The sequence below is a fragment of the Passer domesticus genome, chromosome 25 (assembly GCF_036417665.1).
Source record: "Passer domesticus isolate bPasDom1 chromosome 25, bPasDom1.hap1, whole genome shotgun sequence".
Lineage (NCBI taxonomy): Eukaryota > Metazoa > Chordata > Aves > Passeriformes > Passeridae > Passer > Passer domesticus.
Window position 1 is genome coordinate 4,684,936 of NC_087498.1, and position 16,756 is coordinate 4,701,691.

Here is a 16,756-nt window from a genome sequence, read left to right on the forward strand (position 1 = left end):
TACAGAGAGTGCCAAGGGCTCCTGGCAGCCCTGCACCCCAAAGAAACGGGATCCACGTGGTTTTTAGGGAATCACAAGGAGCACTGGGCCTGGGCAGCAGCCGGGACAAGGAGGGGACGGTGCCCACTCTCACCCCCAGGCCCCAGCAGGAATTTGGGGACTTCAGCACAGCCATGCCCAGGCCTGGCCCCCCAGGGATGCCGTGGGGGAAATGCTGGGGAAGAAAACCTCACAGCTGGGATAGGGAGTGGTGGATGTGGAAATTCCCACTGACTGGAGGGCAGAAACCAGGCTCAGGCCAAGCAGAGGGATCAAACTCATGGTGAGGGCAGGGGCCTCACCAGGCTGACATGAAAGACAGGATGAAAGAAAGACCCAGATTGCCAAGGCCTGGCTTCCCAGCTCCCCTGGATCTTTCCAGGAGAACTGGCCCCGTGCCCTGACTCCGTGCCCATCAATAAGGTGCAGAATCAGCTGTCGTGTCAGCAGCAGGAAAAACATCCCATGGGAAGGGCTTTAAATGGAAGCAGGAAAGGAAAAGATGAAGAGCTGGGCTCATTTCAGAGCCCTCGCTGGGCCACGTTTGCCTCCCTGTCAGGGAGGGGATGCAGCAGCTCCAGTGGCTGAGTTATTTATAGAAATGTGGTTCATTACAAAAATTTATTTTGCAACAAAGTGGGAAAGGGCCCTCAGCAGCTCTGCTGGGCAGTGGGGGCTGGGAGGGGAGCAGGGCAGGGGGCAGAACCTGCTTCTCCCAGGAAAACTGCCACAATTCCCAGCCCAGTCTGGCATGGAATGGGGCTGCTCCAGCCTGGAGAGGAGATGGAACAGGGGACATGGTGGGGGTGACAGTCACAGCCACCATCAGACAGCCCCTGGCACGTGGAATGGCTCCAAGCAGCACCATTTCCTAACCTGAACAATTCCAGCTGTAACTTAGCAACCTCACCTGGGTGAGAGCATCCCGCCAGGAACGTGGGGCCTGAGGAGAACCAGCCCTGCACTGATCCCCTCCCTTTGTTCCCAAACCTCAGCAACTGCAGCTCCTGCTGGCCACGGAGCCACCCCCTTCCCGAGCCACTGGAAATCCCCTTTGTCACCCAGAGCCACAGATGAGATGAATTCATCCGAACGTGAGTCACCCCTTTCCACAGAAGTCCCACAGTGGTGGGGAACCACTCCTGCCACACCCCGGAGCTTGGGAGGAGCTGCAACTCGACCTCATCAAGCAAAAGCACTTGGGACAGTCTGTGATGTCTCAGCACAAATAAAAGTAGTAAATTATTGGTAATAAATTTATTTTTGATATTGATTTTTTTTTTTACAGAGCTAAATGGAACATAGAAACAGCACCAAGCCATTGAAGTTTGTTCTACAAAACCAGGTTTAATACAAAAGGATGACAGCAATGCCTGACTCTGCGCTTCTGGACGGTTAAAAAAGCTCACCCAAACCCCACCAAGAGTTTAAAAAGGTTTAAGAACAGAGGCACCGGTGTTTGAGAGGATTTCTCTGGCAGCAGTGGTGATCTTGATACATGTGGAAGAATCAAATTTGCCTTTATTCCCAATTTATTGCAGTGCAAGGGGCTGGTCCTTGCCTAGAGCTGTTGAGTCTCCTGCCCAAACACCCACACCCAAAAATTTGGGGTAAGAGCCCCCTCCATGCAGGATATTCCCCATTTCATGGGAAAGATCTCCTGGTTTTGCTCCTGGAGAGCTCTGCTCCACCCCTGTGGGGAGAGGTGCAGGCTCTGCCAGGTGAGCAGGCACAAGGAGCACACCTGGAGTGGCATCCCCTGCCCAGGGCTGTGCCCTCAGCCAGCCCAGAGCCCGGGACAGGGGCAATCAGAGCACCCAGCCCCAGATGTCCTCAAGGAGAGCAACACCCAGGGGCTGCAGGGCTCAAATCACTGCTGGCTTCACTCTGCAGCTCCTCCTGCCCGAGGCCAGCCAAGGATTTGGGTCCTGCAGCCTCAGGAGCTGCTGCAGAGCCCTGGCAAGAGCAGAGCAGCAGCTCCTGTGCTGAGCCTGAACTGCCACACACTGGTGCCATTTCCTGGGAAACAAACACTCCTTCACTGGACAGAAAGAGAAGCTGAAGGAACCAAGTGATTACAGACACGAGATACGATGCAGCAGGGCTGGGACAGAGCCAGGCTGCTCCTGGGACCCGTCAGGGGCTGCAGGAACAGCGACAGTCCCAGAGCTGGCACCTCCCTGCTCTGACACAAACACAGACACTGCAGCTGCCCAGCTCAGACACGAGCACTGAGCCCTCCCAAAGCTGCTCTGAACAGCCACGGAGCAGAGCTGGGCTGCAGCCACAGCAAAGCGCCTTTAGAAGATTCCTATATCCTTTATTTTCCACCCAAATTCCCCCCCAAGCCCCCCCCAAAATAAAAAAGCACACAGACTGCAGACTTAAAAGTGTAACAGGATCACAAACTCTCCTCCACCACCCCAGCCCAGCCCAAACCACCAAGGCACGTCAGGCTCCCCCCTCTCTCCAGGCCCACCTTCACCCAATTCCCCCTCTCCCAATTTTGGATGGATGAAGCCAACACAAAACATTTTCTCTGCTGGGAAGCAGCAAGTGCTTCCTCGCTGTCTTTGCACTGATAAAAACAAATGCAAACAAAGACACGCCTGCAACTGCCACCCTAATGTTTCCATGGGAAATGTTATCTTTCAGTACATTCCCTGATGGACTCTGCCACCAGTTGGCCTTTGCAGAATTGAGGTCAAATTTTGCACCCCCAGGCTCTGGCAGCCCTCGAGAGGGGTGTGCAGTTATTCTTTGTTGTTTGCTTGCCACGGGAGCCAGGTCTCTGTGGAAGGCTCACTTTGGTGCAATCCCAGCTTCCCACCAGCTCAAGCCCATCTTCTTTCCAAGCCAGTATTGCCCTGAACGTGTGTGTTTGGAGAGTTTCAGCAGTTGAGAGCAAACAGAGCCGTGCAACCCCCAACCCTGGGCCAGGCCCTGCTCCTCCCACCAGCAGAGAGGGCCCCGAGGGCTGCACAGGCTCCACGTCCCACCCTGCTGCTCCTCCTGCTGCCCTCAGTGCTCCGAGTCCGACAGGTACGAGGGCTGAGTCCATCTCCACACCAGCATGTCCTCCCCTGCCACCCTGTGGGATTCTGTCTGGATCCGGGACTCGTTGGAGGCCAGGAAATCCACGGCTCTCTCCCACACCCTCTTCATCTTTTTTCTGCAAGGAACAGCAAGAAAAATAAATGAGAATCCCAAGCTGGTTGTGCTTCCGTGCCTACAGCCAGTGTGCCTGTGGATTTGGCTGCCTGCTGTTCCCTGTGCAGGCAGAAAAGGGCATCAAACAAAGCCTGGTTTAGAGATATTCAGACCAGGGCACGGCCACACAAATCCTGCCTGGGGGGAAGATGAGAGGTTCTGTCAGTGCCCTGAATTTCTGCCATCAATTTGTGCTGCAAAGGGACTCGATGAGCAAATCGCCCTCTCCTGTCCTGCACACAGAGATCTCAGCCAGGGGGACACCCTGATGTTCAGCCCAGCTTTGGATCCAGCTGTCCTGAGCATCTCACACCCAGTGAGGCTCAAACAGCTGCAGTCATCCCTTGTAGGAAAAGGAACCCTGTTTCTGGTACAGAGGGAGGATGTTTAACACTTCACAGGAGGACAAAGCAGCTCCATTTAACCAAAACACAAGAAATAACCCTGCAGAAATGGAGCAAAGCACAAGGATCCAGCCCTGCAGCCCCACCACCCACAAAGCAATGACCTCAACCACAATATCTGTCTGAAAAAAACCCAAACCCAACTGAGAAAACACCAAACCCAACTCAAGAATGCCCCAAACCCAATCCGAGAATGCCCCAAACCCAATCATCTCACTCCAGTTCCCTTCCCAGCTCCACAAATCAAACTGGCCTCTTTCCAGGCACACAATCACTGCAGAAGAGCCCCAATATCCTGCTCAGCTCATGGGAACTGCTCTGGTCTGGAGAGCCAGGTAAGGTGGCTGGGAAAGGAGACAGCACCAGACACCCAGCAGATGGAGCAGAGGACACCTGAAGCTGCAGATCCAAGCAAACCAAACCCAGGTATTGCTGGACAGAACAAGGACAACACACCTGTGGCACTGCACAAGTGACAACACACCTGTGGCACTGCACCAGTGACAACACACCTGTGGCACTGCCCCAAGTACCAGCCCTGGGGCTGGCACACTGATCTGTACCAGGTGCAGGCACAGCCTGAGCTCTGCCCAAGCCTTTCCCAACTCAAAGCTTCCAGCCTCGTCCTGCAGAGCAGCTCCAGGGATTGATTCTGGAGCTGTGCTGAATCCCATCCTGCTGCTTCCAGCCCTGCTGAGTGCCAGAGCAGCTCACCTGCTCTGAGGAGGGATCAGGCTGTCCCGGACGTGGAAGATGCCGACGTAGGGGTAACGCTCCAAATTCCGCTCCCATTCCTTGTAGTGGTCCTGGACAACAGCTGGAGGACAGAAGGACACGGCAGTGAGGGCTCAACCCTGCAGGAGCAGAGCAGGGCTCCCTGTGCTCCCACAGCTCCTACCTATGATCTTCTTCACCATGTCATACATGGCCTGTTCCTCCTCCTCCATCTTGCGCCAGCGATAGCGGAGGTAGAGCAGGATGCCCCAGAGGGTTATCAGACCTGGGAGAATAAAAACAAAGGGGGTTCAAGAACTGGCAGCTGTGTGCCTGCTGGATGCAGTTTTAGGTCTCACACTGTGACCCAGGCTGCTTGGAACTGAATCCCAGTGATTCTTTTTGTTCCCCAAAGCAGCTGCACCCCAAAATCCCCTTGGTGCTGCCCCTGCTGCAGCACAGGAGCTCCTGTGGATGTGGAATGAGGTGGGAAAGCCTCAGCATGGAGCTGCCCTCAGGAAAGAAACCTCAGCACAACCACATGGCCCCAGGTCTGCAAATCCCAGAGGAGGCTTCACCAGAGGCCTCCCCTACAAGGATCACTCTGCAAGACTGTCAGGTTTCAGTGCTCCATGGAGAGCTGCTGGACAGGGAAATAAAGCCTGGGGCTCCAGAGGCAGCCCAAAATGCAGGAGATGTGTATGGAAGGTTTAGCACTTACAATGCCCCCAGTAGGACTTCAGTGTCTGCAATAAACAGAAGTGTCCCTTGTCACCCCCTCCCTGTCAGGCTGGATTAGAAACTCCTGCAGTCACACAGCTCTCGTTATCACCTCGCTGGGTAAAACCCCTGTCTCAGCTGAGGCGTGACAGACTATTCCAATAAAACCTCCAACCCTGAAATGCTACAAGTCATTATTAAAGAGGCTGGAGGACTTGGGAGCTCAGAGCAAGAAAAACTGACTCCTTAAGGTAAGTTAACACACTTATTCTGCAGCCCATAATAACGGGCACTTGAGGAATACCCAGAGAGCTCATCAGCTGCCTGATTTAAAGCAACTTTTAAGCACTCACAGCACAAGAGGAGGGCTGTGGGTCTCCTGTGCTGCCAGAACAAAGGTTAATTAGACATTAACTCGTCAGCAGATTTATTTCACCTCTGTTAGGTGTTTCCTATGGCTGAGCAATGTGTGATCACAGGGCCCCCAGAGCCACTTACTCCAGAAGAACAGGAACAGGTTCATGATGGCCGTGACCACGGCCCGGCGGAAGCGGCAGCCCAGCCCCATCTGGGGGTGGGCAGATTCCAGGCAGAACACTTCCTCCACGCTGGAAACAGGCTCTGACAGGTCCCTGCCTTTCAACCTGATGGCAAGAGGAAGAAAATCTCACTGAAGAGAGCAGGCTGCAACTGCAGTCTTTAATCAAGGCCGGGAGAACAAGCAGACTGCGGATGCAGCTGCTCGCAGGAAATGCCCCCACAGCCAGGCATTCCTCCTGCCAGAACATTTGGGATTGACTGCTTAGGCAGGGCTGGATGTGGCTCCAGGAAGGCAGTGGGGCTGCAGCTCCCACTGGCACGCTGAGTATCCCTGCACTGCCTCTCTGACAGCCCCTCTCAGCGTGCACAAGATTGAACTCGGAATTGGATTCCCACCTCCCAGCACGGAGATGGAAACGTTCCCTGAGTCAGAGTCACTGCTCAGCCCCAGCAGTGGGAGCTGGGGGACCCAGCCTGGGAGCAGCAGCAGCTCAAAGAGTGGCAGAGCACCAGCACAGAGCCCTCAGCTCCCCTCCCTGCAGCTCTGCTGCTCCCAAACCCAGCTCACTCCTCACTGAGCCATTCCCAGAGCACACAGGCACTGAGGGGTCCAAGGCACAGCCAGCAGATCCAGGGGATCTGGAACAAAGGGGTGTTAAAAAACATTTTTTAAGCTCCTAATTATGAAAATTGAGGTTTGCTCAATTTACAGGTGTTCAGCTCATGAACTGCAGAGAGCTCGGCCTGTTCTGGGGTCTGCAGGAGCTGCAGCACACCTTGTTTTGTTGTTTCCCACCCCTTGTCTTATTTACAACCCAAATTCCACAGAAACATTTAAAACATGCAGCAGAAAGCTCATTTTCAGTCCTGCCTCTCAGACTAGCAACTAAAAAATAATCTCATGTAGCTAAAAATGCCAGGGGCAGGGATTTGGGGATGCTGCCACACCAGCTCCGGGGAAGCAGAGCTGTTTGGGGACCAGCCAGCAGAGCAGCTAATTAACAAAATAAAAAGTGGGAGGATATTGTATCCCACAGCTTCTGACTGGCAATGTGCTGGAGTATAAAAACACAACATTTGAAACCTCTGCATCCCAGCCCACCCACAAATGCAGCCCTGCCCCTGAGGAAGCCGTGGCCCGTCCTGGGAATTTGCAGAGCCCAGGAATCAAAGCAGCAGACGCCGTCTGATCCGTGGATCACAGCAGCAGCTGCAGGAATATTTAAGAGCAAATGGAGCAGTGGGAATTCCAACAAGCTTGCCCACCAACCCCAGCACCACGACTGCTGCAATTCACTTAATCAGAGACACATTTAGCAACGTGAAAATGCAAACAACTGTTAAGGCTTTGGAGTCAGAGCAGGCTGGAGGCAGCCCACGCTTCCCAGAGGAAGGTGATGATGGCTGCTGACTCTGGGAAAAGTGACCTCGTGGGCAAGTTAAGGAAGAGCTGTAGGCACAGGACACCAGGACCACTCCACAGGAGGCACAACACAACCACTGATGGCCACAAGCAGCTCCATCTCACTGCAACACATCCCTGGACACAGTGTCCCACAGCCTGGGCTGGGAATGAGACTCCTGGAGGGAGCCCAGCTCCCACCCTGCTGCAGGCTGTGCTTTTCCTTTGGAAGTTTGCCCAGCAAGCTCAGCCAGAGCCCATCCCAGCCCACCTGCTGCAGCCCAACGAGCTCTGGGAGCTGAAGGGCACCACTGACCCTGTCAAATTCCACCCCAGCCAACACCCAGATGCCCAACTTTGACACAGTGGGCTCCTGCCCACCCAATTCCCAAATCCCTGCTGTTGTTCACTCTCAGCAGATCCCTAACTTTGACACGGAGGGGGTTTCTGCTCACCAAATTCCCAAATCCTTGTTGCTGTTCAGTATCCAGTGCAGGGCAGCTTCAAACTTCTGTGAGGAACTGCCAGTTACATTCTGTGCAAAGGAAGCCATAAGAAGATTAGCCCTGCATTCATTTAAAATACTGACCAACATGATTTCATTACAGCAGTGGGAGAATTCATTCCACAGGGGCTGTCCCCAGGTTAATTCTTATCAGGATTCTGCAAACTGGAAGGGGGAGAACTAAGCCTGAAGGTCTGCCTGGCCTGAAGTCTTCTGGCTGGGGAGATGATGCATGAAGCACTGTGTGAAATAACACCATCCCAGACTGTTAGGGCTAACCACTAAATACAACATAATCTTACTGACAGGTTACCAGGAAAGAAATGGAATGCTGGATCAGAGCAGTCTGTCTCCTGACACTCTGCAGCAGAGAAAAATCCTTCTTCTGCCCAGCCCTCAATCCAGGGAAATTTCTGGTTGCACAAGACTGATGGCTCCAGTGAAACAACAAACCATTAAGATTTACAGGGGGTGAAATCAGAGATGGAGGAGAAAATGATTTTCAAAAGAACTGCTGAGAACAGGACTGGCCAAAGGGGAAGTGAGAGATATGGGAGAGAATCAAAGCAGGATGAGGAAGCAAAATGGATGGTGAATTGTTTTAGTGTCTATTATTTATTGCTTTATAAGAGACTTAAGCACTGGGTTGTAACAAAACTGCTCAGAGCCCACTCACCAGCACGTGATCCTTCACCTCACTAACCCAAATGCATTTGCTTTTTAGGTTCTCAGGGTTTCCACATTCAAAATTACCTGGTAAGAGAAGTCAAATAGAAAAATCATGTTTGTGAAAATAGCCTTTGAACAGCTCAGAACCAGGCTCTGAATGCACACCAAGAAATGCTCTCCTTTCCAATCAGCCCCAGCCCTGAGCAAAATGATTCCAGGGTGAGATTTATATTGCAGGCAGATCAGATGACTATTAATAAAATGCTCAGCCACTGCACAGAGGTTGGATAAGGGCAATCAAACCTCTCACTTCAGAGCTGCTGCTGGATAAGGGCAATCAAAGCTGACACTTCAGAGCTGCTGAACACACAATGAGGGGGAAAGTATTGCTCCTGCCCCTTGCAGAGCACAGAGCCACAGCTGCCACCAGGTATCAGGTGTGGAGCTAATGATCAGTGTTCAAAAAGCCTCCAAGGAGCTGAAATCGCAGCTCTGCCTCCAACCCAGGCAGAGAAATGCTGGCAAGGCACTAAATCCTCTAAATCTTGCCTCGCCAAGTTGACTAAACAAATGTGCTAAGTAAATCTGGTGGAAATCCGAAGTCAGATTTGAAAAGATTTAGGAATTCTGTGCAGCTTCAGTATCCAAAGGTTTCAGCCTTGAGGTCTGAAATGCAGAAAATGGAACTGAAACCCTTTTACTGATTACCACTGCAGTGAATCTTGCTGAACAAGTCCCTGCTCATACAGTGGATTTCTAGCAGCCTACTCCATCCCAAAATACCAGTGATGGGCTGCATTTACTCCTGGAGTAGGGACTGTGCTGGGTCAGCTCCTCATCTCAGAGAGCCTGTCCCACTCTGTGGTGAGGAAACGGAGAGGCACTCACACATCTGTCGTCACATTTCAGCAGAAATGACAATTTCTTAGAGCACTTCATGTGTAAGAACACATCAGTTTACACTCCTGCCTCTATCCTGAAGACAATTTCAAGCTGTTGGTAGAAAAGAATAACAAACCCAACCAATCCTACCTGAAACTCCCAACACTTCAAGTACAAACAAGGCTCACTCACCCAGGCAGGGTGACAGGAGTGCATTAGCCAAGCACCACTCAGAATAAAAATAAACCCAACTTTCTCTGTTTTCCTATTCCCTGCCTGCCTCAGAAGTCCTCAAAGGGAACTGCCTGTTCCACAAACCCCTGCAGAGTGGGACAGAAGTGAGCAGGAGTGGGAGAGGCAGCTCCTGCAGGCTCAGCAGGGAGGGGATGTGCTGGCACTCACCTGCCTGCACGGACAGGTAGCTGTAGAGCTCGTGCAGCATGGCCATGATCACGTCCTTGTGCTTGGCCTGGCAGAACTGCAGGGCACAGACAGGGACAGGGACACACATCAGCATGGCACGGGGACAGTGGGAGTGCAGCTCCAGCCTCCAGAACCACAGCACTGGAGCCTGGCTCAGTCCTGCACCACCAGCTCCAGCCACATCTGCCGAGCAGGGGAATGTTCCAGGCACAAGTGACCCTGAGCATCTTCTGCCCAGAGGAACTGAGTGAATTTCAAGGTCCCTTCCAGCCCAAACCTGGGATTCTGGGCTTCTATGAAGTGCCACCAACCCACAGCCCAGCCTTGGACCCACCAGAGATGGATCCATCACCTCCAGAACTTCCCAGCACACCAGGACTTCAGAATCCAACACAAAACCTTCTCCCTCCTAATCATGGAATGTTTGGTTGGAAGGGACCTTTAAAGCTCACCCAGTTCCATCCCTGACAGCTTGCCCTATCCCAGGTTGCTCCAAGCCCTGTCCAGCCTGGCCTTGGGCACTTCCAGGGATGGGGCAGCCACAGCTGCTCTGGGAATTCCATCCCAGCCCCTCCCCACCCTCCCAGGGAAGGATTTATTCCCAATATCCCATCCAAAGCAGCACATGGAGTCCTGGGATGGACTGGGGTGGAAAGGATTATCCAATCTCATGGGCAGGGACACCTGCCACTATCCCAGGGTGCTTTTTTATCCACTATCCAACCTGGCCCTGGGCACTTCCAGGGATGGGGCAGCCCCAGCTTTTCCAAAAATCCACCCTGACAGAGGGAGCAGGGCTGTGCAGGCACTCCACGGTGGAGCTCAGGGAATTAGCTGGGTTAAATCTTACACTGTTAAAGCTGAAAACAGTTTTATTGCAAACCAATACCTCTGCTGGTACAACTGTTAAAAAAGAAATTGATTCGCATAATTGGGAATTTAAATTTTTATCTTTCAGAGTCTCATACACACTCCTAACTTCATCTGGCCCATTAATTTCAACTCATCAAGTCCCAATTTTTCTGTAAAACGATAGAACTAATCATTTTACAGTGATAGAGTGTTATGGGTGGAATAGACTACCTGGAATAATCACTGTTCTGTGAGAGCTCACAAGATCGAGGATAAATAAATAAATGCTTACATCATCCGTTCTTTTGTCACAATCCACAGGCAAGAGATTAACTAGGAGAGAGAAGAGGGTGAGTTAGCTGGCTGCAAACAAGAGCTTTGATCAAGAAAATAATTATCTTTTTAAAAGCAGGCTCAACTTAAAGCCTGGTTCTGCTGTTGTTCATCTCCCCCTGGCAGCAGCTGGAGATGCAAAGAGCCCCTCCAGGAGGTGATTTGGGAGCAGCCCTGAGGAAAACCACAGCAGTGATGGAGCTGATTCATGTGTTCAGCTGGGGACTGAAAACTGAGCTGGATGTTTGAACAGCTCCTCTTTGAGAAGCTTCACGCTGATCTTTACACTCTTGCTGCCCACCAGGGTCACCTGAAATATCCCAGCACAGCCAGGAGGGAAATGAAGCTCCTGGAGGGATGATTGCAGCTCTGGGCCCTGCAGGGCTTGGACAGCTCCTGGCACTTGTGGCACAGCCCAGCCCCAGGGCTGGCACAGCTCAAACCCGGGCAGCATTCCTGCCTCCAGAGCTCCTGTCACAGCTGAAACAGGACAGTCCAGTGACAATGGGCACTTTTAGCCTGGCTTTGGAAATGCAGCAGCTTTCCCAGCCCACACCAAGGGCACAGCATGCCCAGGACCAGCACCTTCCCAAAACAGCCCCCAAACCCTTCTTTGTTCTGCTCAATGCCTGAAAAATCCCCATTTCCAACTGCTCCAGCTGGGGAACTCTGTTGCTGAAGAAAGCCCTTTTTAGTTCTCACGGAAGAGAGTCACACACTCTGCCACACCTGAAGTGCTGAACTGACCTGCTGCACTCCCCCCTCGGACAGAATAAAGGCTGGGAAGGGCATTGCTGGCAGAGGGAACATCAAAAACACACCCCAGGTACTACACAGAGCTTGTGTCACACCATAAAATCCATCCTTGGCCCAGCAGGAATGGCACTCCACATAAACCCCATGGTTCTCAGGGACTGAAGGCCGAACTCGTTTGGAAAAAGCAAACTTTTGATTTGCTTCCCATGACTAACAAGGTTCCCCATAGGAAAGGGGAGATGGGAAAAAGGACAGAAAGATGTCAGGTCATGGCAATGAGAATGATAAACGTGATGGTGATGGAAGCAATGAAGGGAAAGCAGGAAGACAGGTGAGGAACGAATTTTAAACGAGAATTAAACCAGCGCACGTACAGCTCTCCTCTCTGCCGTCCAGCCAGCCTGACCCAGCCATCTTCACCGCCAGGATGCCCAGAAAAATCAGCAGCAGCACCAAGCTGGCGAGGCACAGGAACTGGGACAGGTAATACTCCAGGCCCTTCCCCTTGCCCTCCGGCTGCTGCCGGGGCGCCGAGCGCAGCAGGGCGGAGCGGGGGGTCACCCCGTGCCCCCCATCGCTGGCCGCCCGCCACGGGAAGCGCCGGATCAGCCCCCCAGCCCTGCTGCCCGCATCCCGCTCCGCCTGCTTCCCACCGCTGGAAGCCAGCTCCTCCTTCCCTCTCCTGAACAGGCTGCTGAACCTGCTGGGGGCGGCCGAGGAGCCCCACTGGGTGCTGGGGGTCACCTCGCTCTCCCGTCTCCACCAGCTGTTGGAGGAGAGCCCCCTCCTGTCCCCCGCCGTGTCCCAGGCAGCCCGGGAGCTCTGCGCCCCAACTCCCGCTGTCCCCCAGAGGCTCCTGGATTTCTCCTCGCTGGGAAGGGGTTTGGAGCCCGCCGAGGAGCCCCAGTAGGGTGTGGAGCTCAGCCCCCCAACCCCATCCAAGCCCGAGCCCGCCCGGCTGCCGAGCCCCCCGCTCCTCTCTGCTGAGGGGCTCCACTGGGACGTGGAGTTCGAGCCCCGGACCCTGTCCAGGGTGGGTCCCAGGCCGCTGCTGAGCCCCCCGCTCCTCTCTGAGGCGCCCCACTGCAGTGAGGAGCCCCGGAACCCATCCAGGGTGGCGCCCAGCCCCCGGCCGTGCTCTGGCACATCTCTGGAGGTCTCCCAGCGGGACGCGGAGCTCAGCGCCCCGGCCCTGTCCGCCCCAAGGCCCCCGCTCCTCTCTATGGACGTGTCCCACTGCGAGGGGGAGCTCAGCGCCCCGTGCCCGCCCAGGGGCGCCCCCAGCCCACCGCCGCCTCTCTCCACAGCGGTCCCCCACTGCTCCGAAGGGCTCAGCCTCCCGAGGCTGTCCCGGGAAGGGCCGCCCTCAACCCTGACGCCTCCGCCCCGGCCCGGCGGGGACCCCCGGGGGTCCCCCCAGGCCTGCCCGCCGCTTTCCCCCGACGTCCCCCAGCGGGACGCGGGCGGCCGCCCCACTTCCTCCTCCTCTTCCTCCTCCTCGTCCTCCTCCTCGCTCTCGCGGGCGGCCCCGCCGGTGAAGCCGGAGCGCTGCCGCGAGGGCGAGGCCTGCGGCGGCCCGGCGGAGGAGCGGCCCGGGCTGGGCGGCGCGGTGCGGCCGCTGCGCCGCGCCGCCGCCACCTCGGCCCGCAGGCAGCCCAGCTTCTTGATGTAGACCTTGCGGGTGGTGGCGGTGATGGGCCCCGGGCGGTAGCCGAGCGCCAGCAGCTCCTTGCGGAGCTCCGCGTCCGTCAGCTCCGCCATGGCCGCGCCAGGCCCCGCCGGAAGCGCCCCGCGGGCGGGAAGCGACGCCGCCATCTTGGGAGGGGCCCCGCGCGCCCCTGGCGCCGCCATGTTGGGAAGGGCGCGGGGCGTGTGGGGAAAGGGCGCGGGGGGCGGGCGCCATGTTGGGAAGGTCGAGGGGTGCGGGCTCGGTGCCCTGAGGGGAGCGGCAGCTCCCGCTCCGCTGCTCGCTCAGCACCGGCGAAAAGCGGGAGAAACGCGGAAAGCAAAAGGCGAAAGCTGCCTCATGTGCGCAACGAGCCGCTGTCGATGATGGGTTGTCCCCCATCGCTGTGTGGGGCTGCTCCTGGCGCAGCTCCTGCCTCACCCACCCTGATGTTCTGACATTTTTAGGGCCATTCTCCCAAAAAACGTCCCTTTCCCAGCCACCTGCCACCCCCACACGCGTTTCCATCATCGCTGCCCACTTGCTGAGCTCTGCCAGAACCTCAGGCAGGACCAGGATCCACATCCGTGAAATATTTCCTGGGAAGGGGGGTCCGTCCACACCCCACACCTAAAACAGCAAACCCAAGCGTTGACTTGTAAATTTATTTTGGCACAGCTGTGATGAACAGTAATTGCTTTTTCTTGCTGCCGCCGCTAAAGAAAGCGATGAAAGCGGCTGAAATACGGTGGCGTCATGTCGGAATTTAATTAAAGGTAATGGAGCGGTGGTGCTGAAGGTGCTGAGGGCTGGCTGCGTGCCACGGTGTGGTGATGGATGTGTGACACTGGGGTGGGGACACGCCGTGCTCCCTCAGGAATGGCACCTCTGGGGAGAGGGAGGCTCCAGAGGAGCACGAAGCTGAAAGAGCTGAGCTGTGCCTTCCCGACATAAATCACAGAATCCCAGAGTCAGTGAGGCTGGGAAATCCCTGCAACACCATCGAGTCCAAGCTGTGACCGATCCCCACCCGAGTGCCATGTCCGGTCTTCTTTGGACACCCCAGGGATGGGGACTCCAAACCTCCCTGAGCAGCCCCTTGCGATGCTAACAACCCTTTCCATGGAGAAATTCCTCCTGATGTCCAACCTGAGCCTCGCCTGTCTCTTGTCCTGTCACTAATCCTTCTTTCAGGAACCCTCTTCCTTAGCAGGTCCCCAAAGCTCACTTCACTCTTCCCAATTTATCCAAGAAAGCAGCAACAAGATGCTGAGATTTGTTTGTCAGGTTGGCAACAGCAAATGCATCCTCAGCAGAGGCCAGGGAGCCCATTAAAAGAGCAAACTCAGCTGTGCTGGGGAGTGTGAAGGCGCTAAGCTGAGCTTCCTCGGTGCTCCTCTGCCAGCTCATGATGTGGAGAGGGGTCTAATGTAAATAAAAAATTCCAATTTGCTCCTATCACACAGATCCTGTGAGCGCACAGCTCTCATTTTGCAGAAGCTCTGCCTGGGCACGCAGCTGCGCGCTGGCTGAGCCGGTGCAAATCTGGGAATTAAATGAACTCACCTTTTTCTGGAGAAAACAGCAACGAAAGCCCAAATCCATCCTTTCAACTTTTGATTCTGCCCATTATGGAAATTACCCCAGGCCCAACAGCCCCATTGCACAATCTTTGGAGGGGAAGACATGGGATTGGTGCTGGACAACTGGAGGATGGGGAAAAGCTGTGATTCCTCCTCAGAAGGAGGCTGGCAGCACCAAAGCTCAGCAGGATCAGGTGCCTATTCTTTGTGGCGAGAAATCCACAACCCCTTTCCCTTCCTCCCTGTGGGAGAATCCCTGCCTTCCCTGGAAGGCATTTGGCCCCAACAAGGAAGGCAGCAGGAACAGAAGTGTCAGACCCTATATCCCCATGGGCAATCTTTGTTCCCGTCCCCTGCCCACAGTGCCAATGCTGAATTTGACAGTGGATTTTCTATTTTTGCAGCCCCTCCATCATCCTCGTAGCTCTGGGAGCACCAAGCGGTGCCGAGGCTGCAGATGGGCTCGGCAAAAAGCGTTTCTTGGCTGGAAGCTGCCGGAGCTGGCTGTGGGAAGCTGGGAGAGCACGGAGGGACAGCCTCCACCTTCCCTGCGAGCCCAGAAGCTGCCTCAGAGCTGCTGGCAGCAGCTCTGATGCCAGAGGAGCAGACGCGCCGCGCCGGCTGCTCCGGTTCTGGCAGCCTGGGGACAGGGCTGGTGTGAGCAGAGCCCTGGGAACGGATCCGTGCCGGAGCAGGGAATGGCTGCACCCCAAACCCGCAGCTGAGCCCTTCCACCGCTGACTGATGGGCTGCTGAAACCCCGAGTCCCCCCCTCCTCCTTGTCCGTGGCTTTTGGGTGACTGCCCTGCACATGGCACCCAGGGAAGTGCCAGGGCTGTCTTGGGAGCCGACTGTGCCCGTTTGTCACCCTGTCACTCACAGCCACAGCACAGGTGTGACCCAGGAGCCCTCACCCGCCTGCCCGTCCTGAGGAAGTCAGAGGTGACTCCATTCCCTTCCCTCCTTTTTCCCCCAGCTATTGGGCTGCTCATCCCACCATGAAATTCTTGTTTGGTTTCTTCCTGCCTGTCTGCAGGTGTGACCTGGGTGCTGCTGGCTCCCAAAGCACCTTCCAGGGCAGGAGAAAATGGAGATCTGTCCTGAAACCTGGAGGACACTTCTTTCTTACCCAAAACCAGAGCCCTGACAGCCTTGAGGGCGCTGGTTGGGGTCCCTCCATCTCTTTCCAGTGGAAATGTTTCTGCTTCTCCTTCTCAGGCCTCTGAGGGTGGAAGGAATTTACTCCCAAAAGTTGAAGATATACTTTGGTGCCTGTTTGGACACCACAGTTGGTGCTGCAAGACAGGACAGGGGTTCCTGTGGTCTCTGTCACAATCAGCCATTACATCCTGAGCTCATTTATAACTGGGACGAGCCACTGGAAAATCCATGGTGAGGGTCACAGCTGGTCCTTGCTGATGCAGCTTGTGTGGGTCCAAGGGTAAGAGCAGAGTCCTACTGATGGATCTCCCTCTGGAATTTTCCACAGCGTCAGCCCCCCCATCACCCCAGTGGGAAATGGTCCAGGGAGCAAATCCAAGAGGCTCATGTTCACTTTGTTTCCATCACTGGAAAACTTTCCTTCCTGGATGGCACAGGGGAGGTGTTGGCCTGAAAAATGATGGGAGGGAAGGAGCTGGGAAAGGACACCCTGAAGGGACAGCTCTGATCCACAGTGGAGATTATGGAGGGGGTCTGGGGGCATTTTACCCTTCGAGGGGGAATTCTCCTTTGTTTTCATGTTGCAAAATCAAACCTGGAATAAAGATTTGGATGTCTGTGAAGTAACAAGGCAAGAGGTGCCCCCTGAAGTGAACAAGACTCTGACCTTGCTGCACACTGGTGTAAATGTGGCCCAGCTCCTCCTGTGATTGCCATGCCAGCTCTTCCATGGATATCACCCCTCTGCAGATGGAGCTCCTGCAGCCCAGACTGCTCTCACTCCCAGCCTAATGGAATGTGTTATTTCCCATCTCCCTCCCACTCAGAGTCATTACAGAGCTTCCACAGCTCACACAGCCTCAGCATTACTGGGAGCTTCCTGGAGCTGCTCAGTCC

At 55.0% G+C, this 16,756-nt stretch overlaps 1 protein-coding gene across 1 annotated transcript; it reads right to left on the reverse strand.

Moving 5' to 3' along the window:
• Positions 1-1,281: 1,281 nt before the first annotated feature.
• On the reverse strand, positions 1,282-13,256 carry LEMD2 (LEM domain nuclear envelope protein 2). Its single transcript, XM_064398888.1, has 9 exons — positions 11,824-13,256; positions 10,653-10,693; positions 9,488-9,563; positions 8,211-8,287; positions 7,485-7,564; positions 5,586-5,731; positions 4,552-4,653; positions 4,368-4,470; positions 1,282-3,211 (listed from the first exon to the last, which is right to left on the reverse strand). The coding sequence occupies exons 1-9, from the start codon at positions 13,208-13,210 to the stop codon at positions 3,061-3,063; spliced, it is 2,163 nt and encodes a 720-aa protein (XP_064254958.1). The 5' UTR covers positions 13,211-13,256; the 3' UTR covers positions 1,282-3,060.
• Between the last annotated feature and the right edge of the window lie 3,500 nt (positions 13,257-16,756).

Excerpts from the sequence above, each read along its gene's own strand:
- LEMD2 (XM_064398888.1), bottom strand. The coding sequence starts at position 13,210 with ATGGCGGAGCTGACGGACGCGGAGCTCCGCAAGGAGCTGCTGGCGCTC. Across the intron at positions 8,288-9,487 it reads CTACCTGTCCGTGCAGGCAG|GTAATTTTGAATGTGGAAAC; the intron begins GTGAGTGCCAGC and ends TTCTCTTACCAG. Across the intron at positions 5,732-7,484 it reads AACAAGGATTTGGGAATTTG|GTTGAAAGGCAGGGACCTGT; the intron begins GTGAGCAGAAAC and ends TCTTGCCATCAG.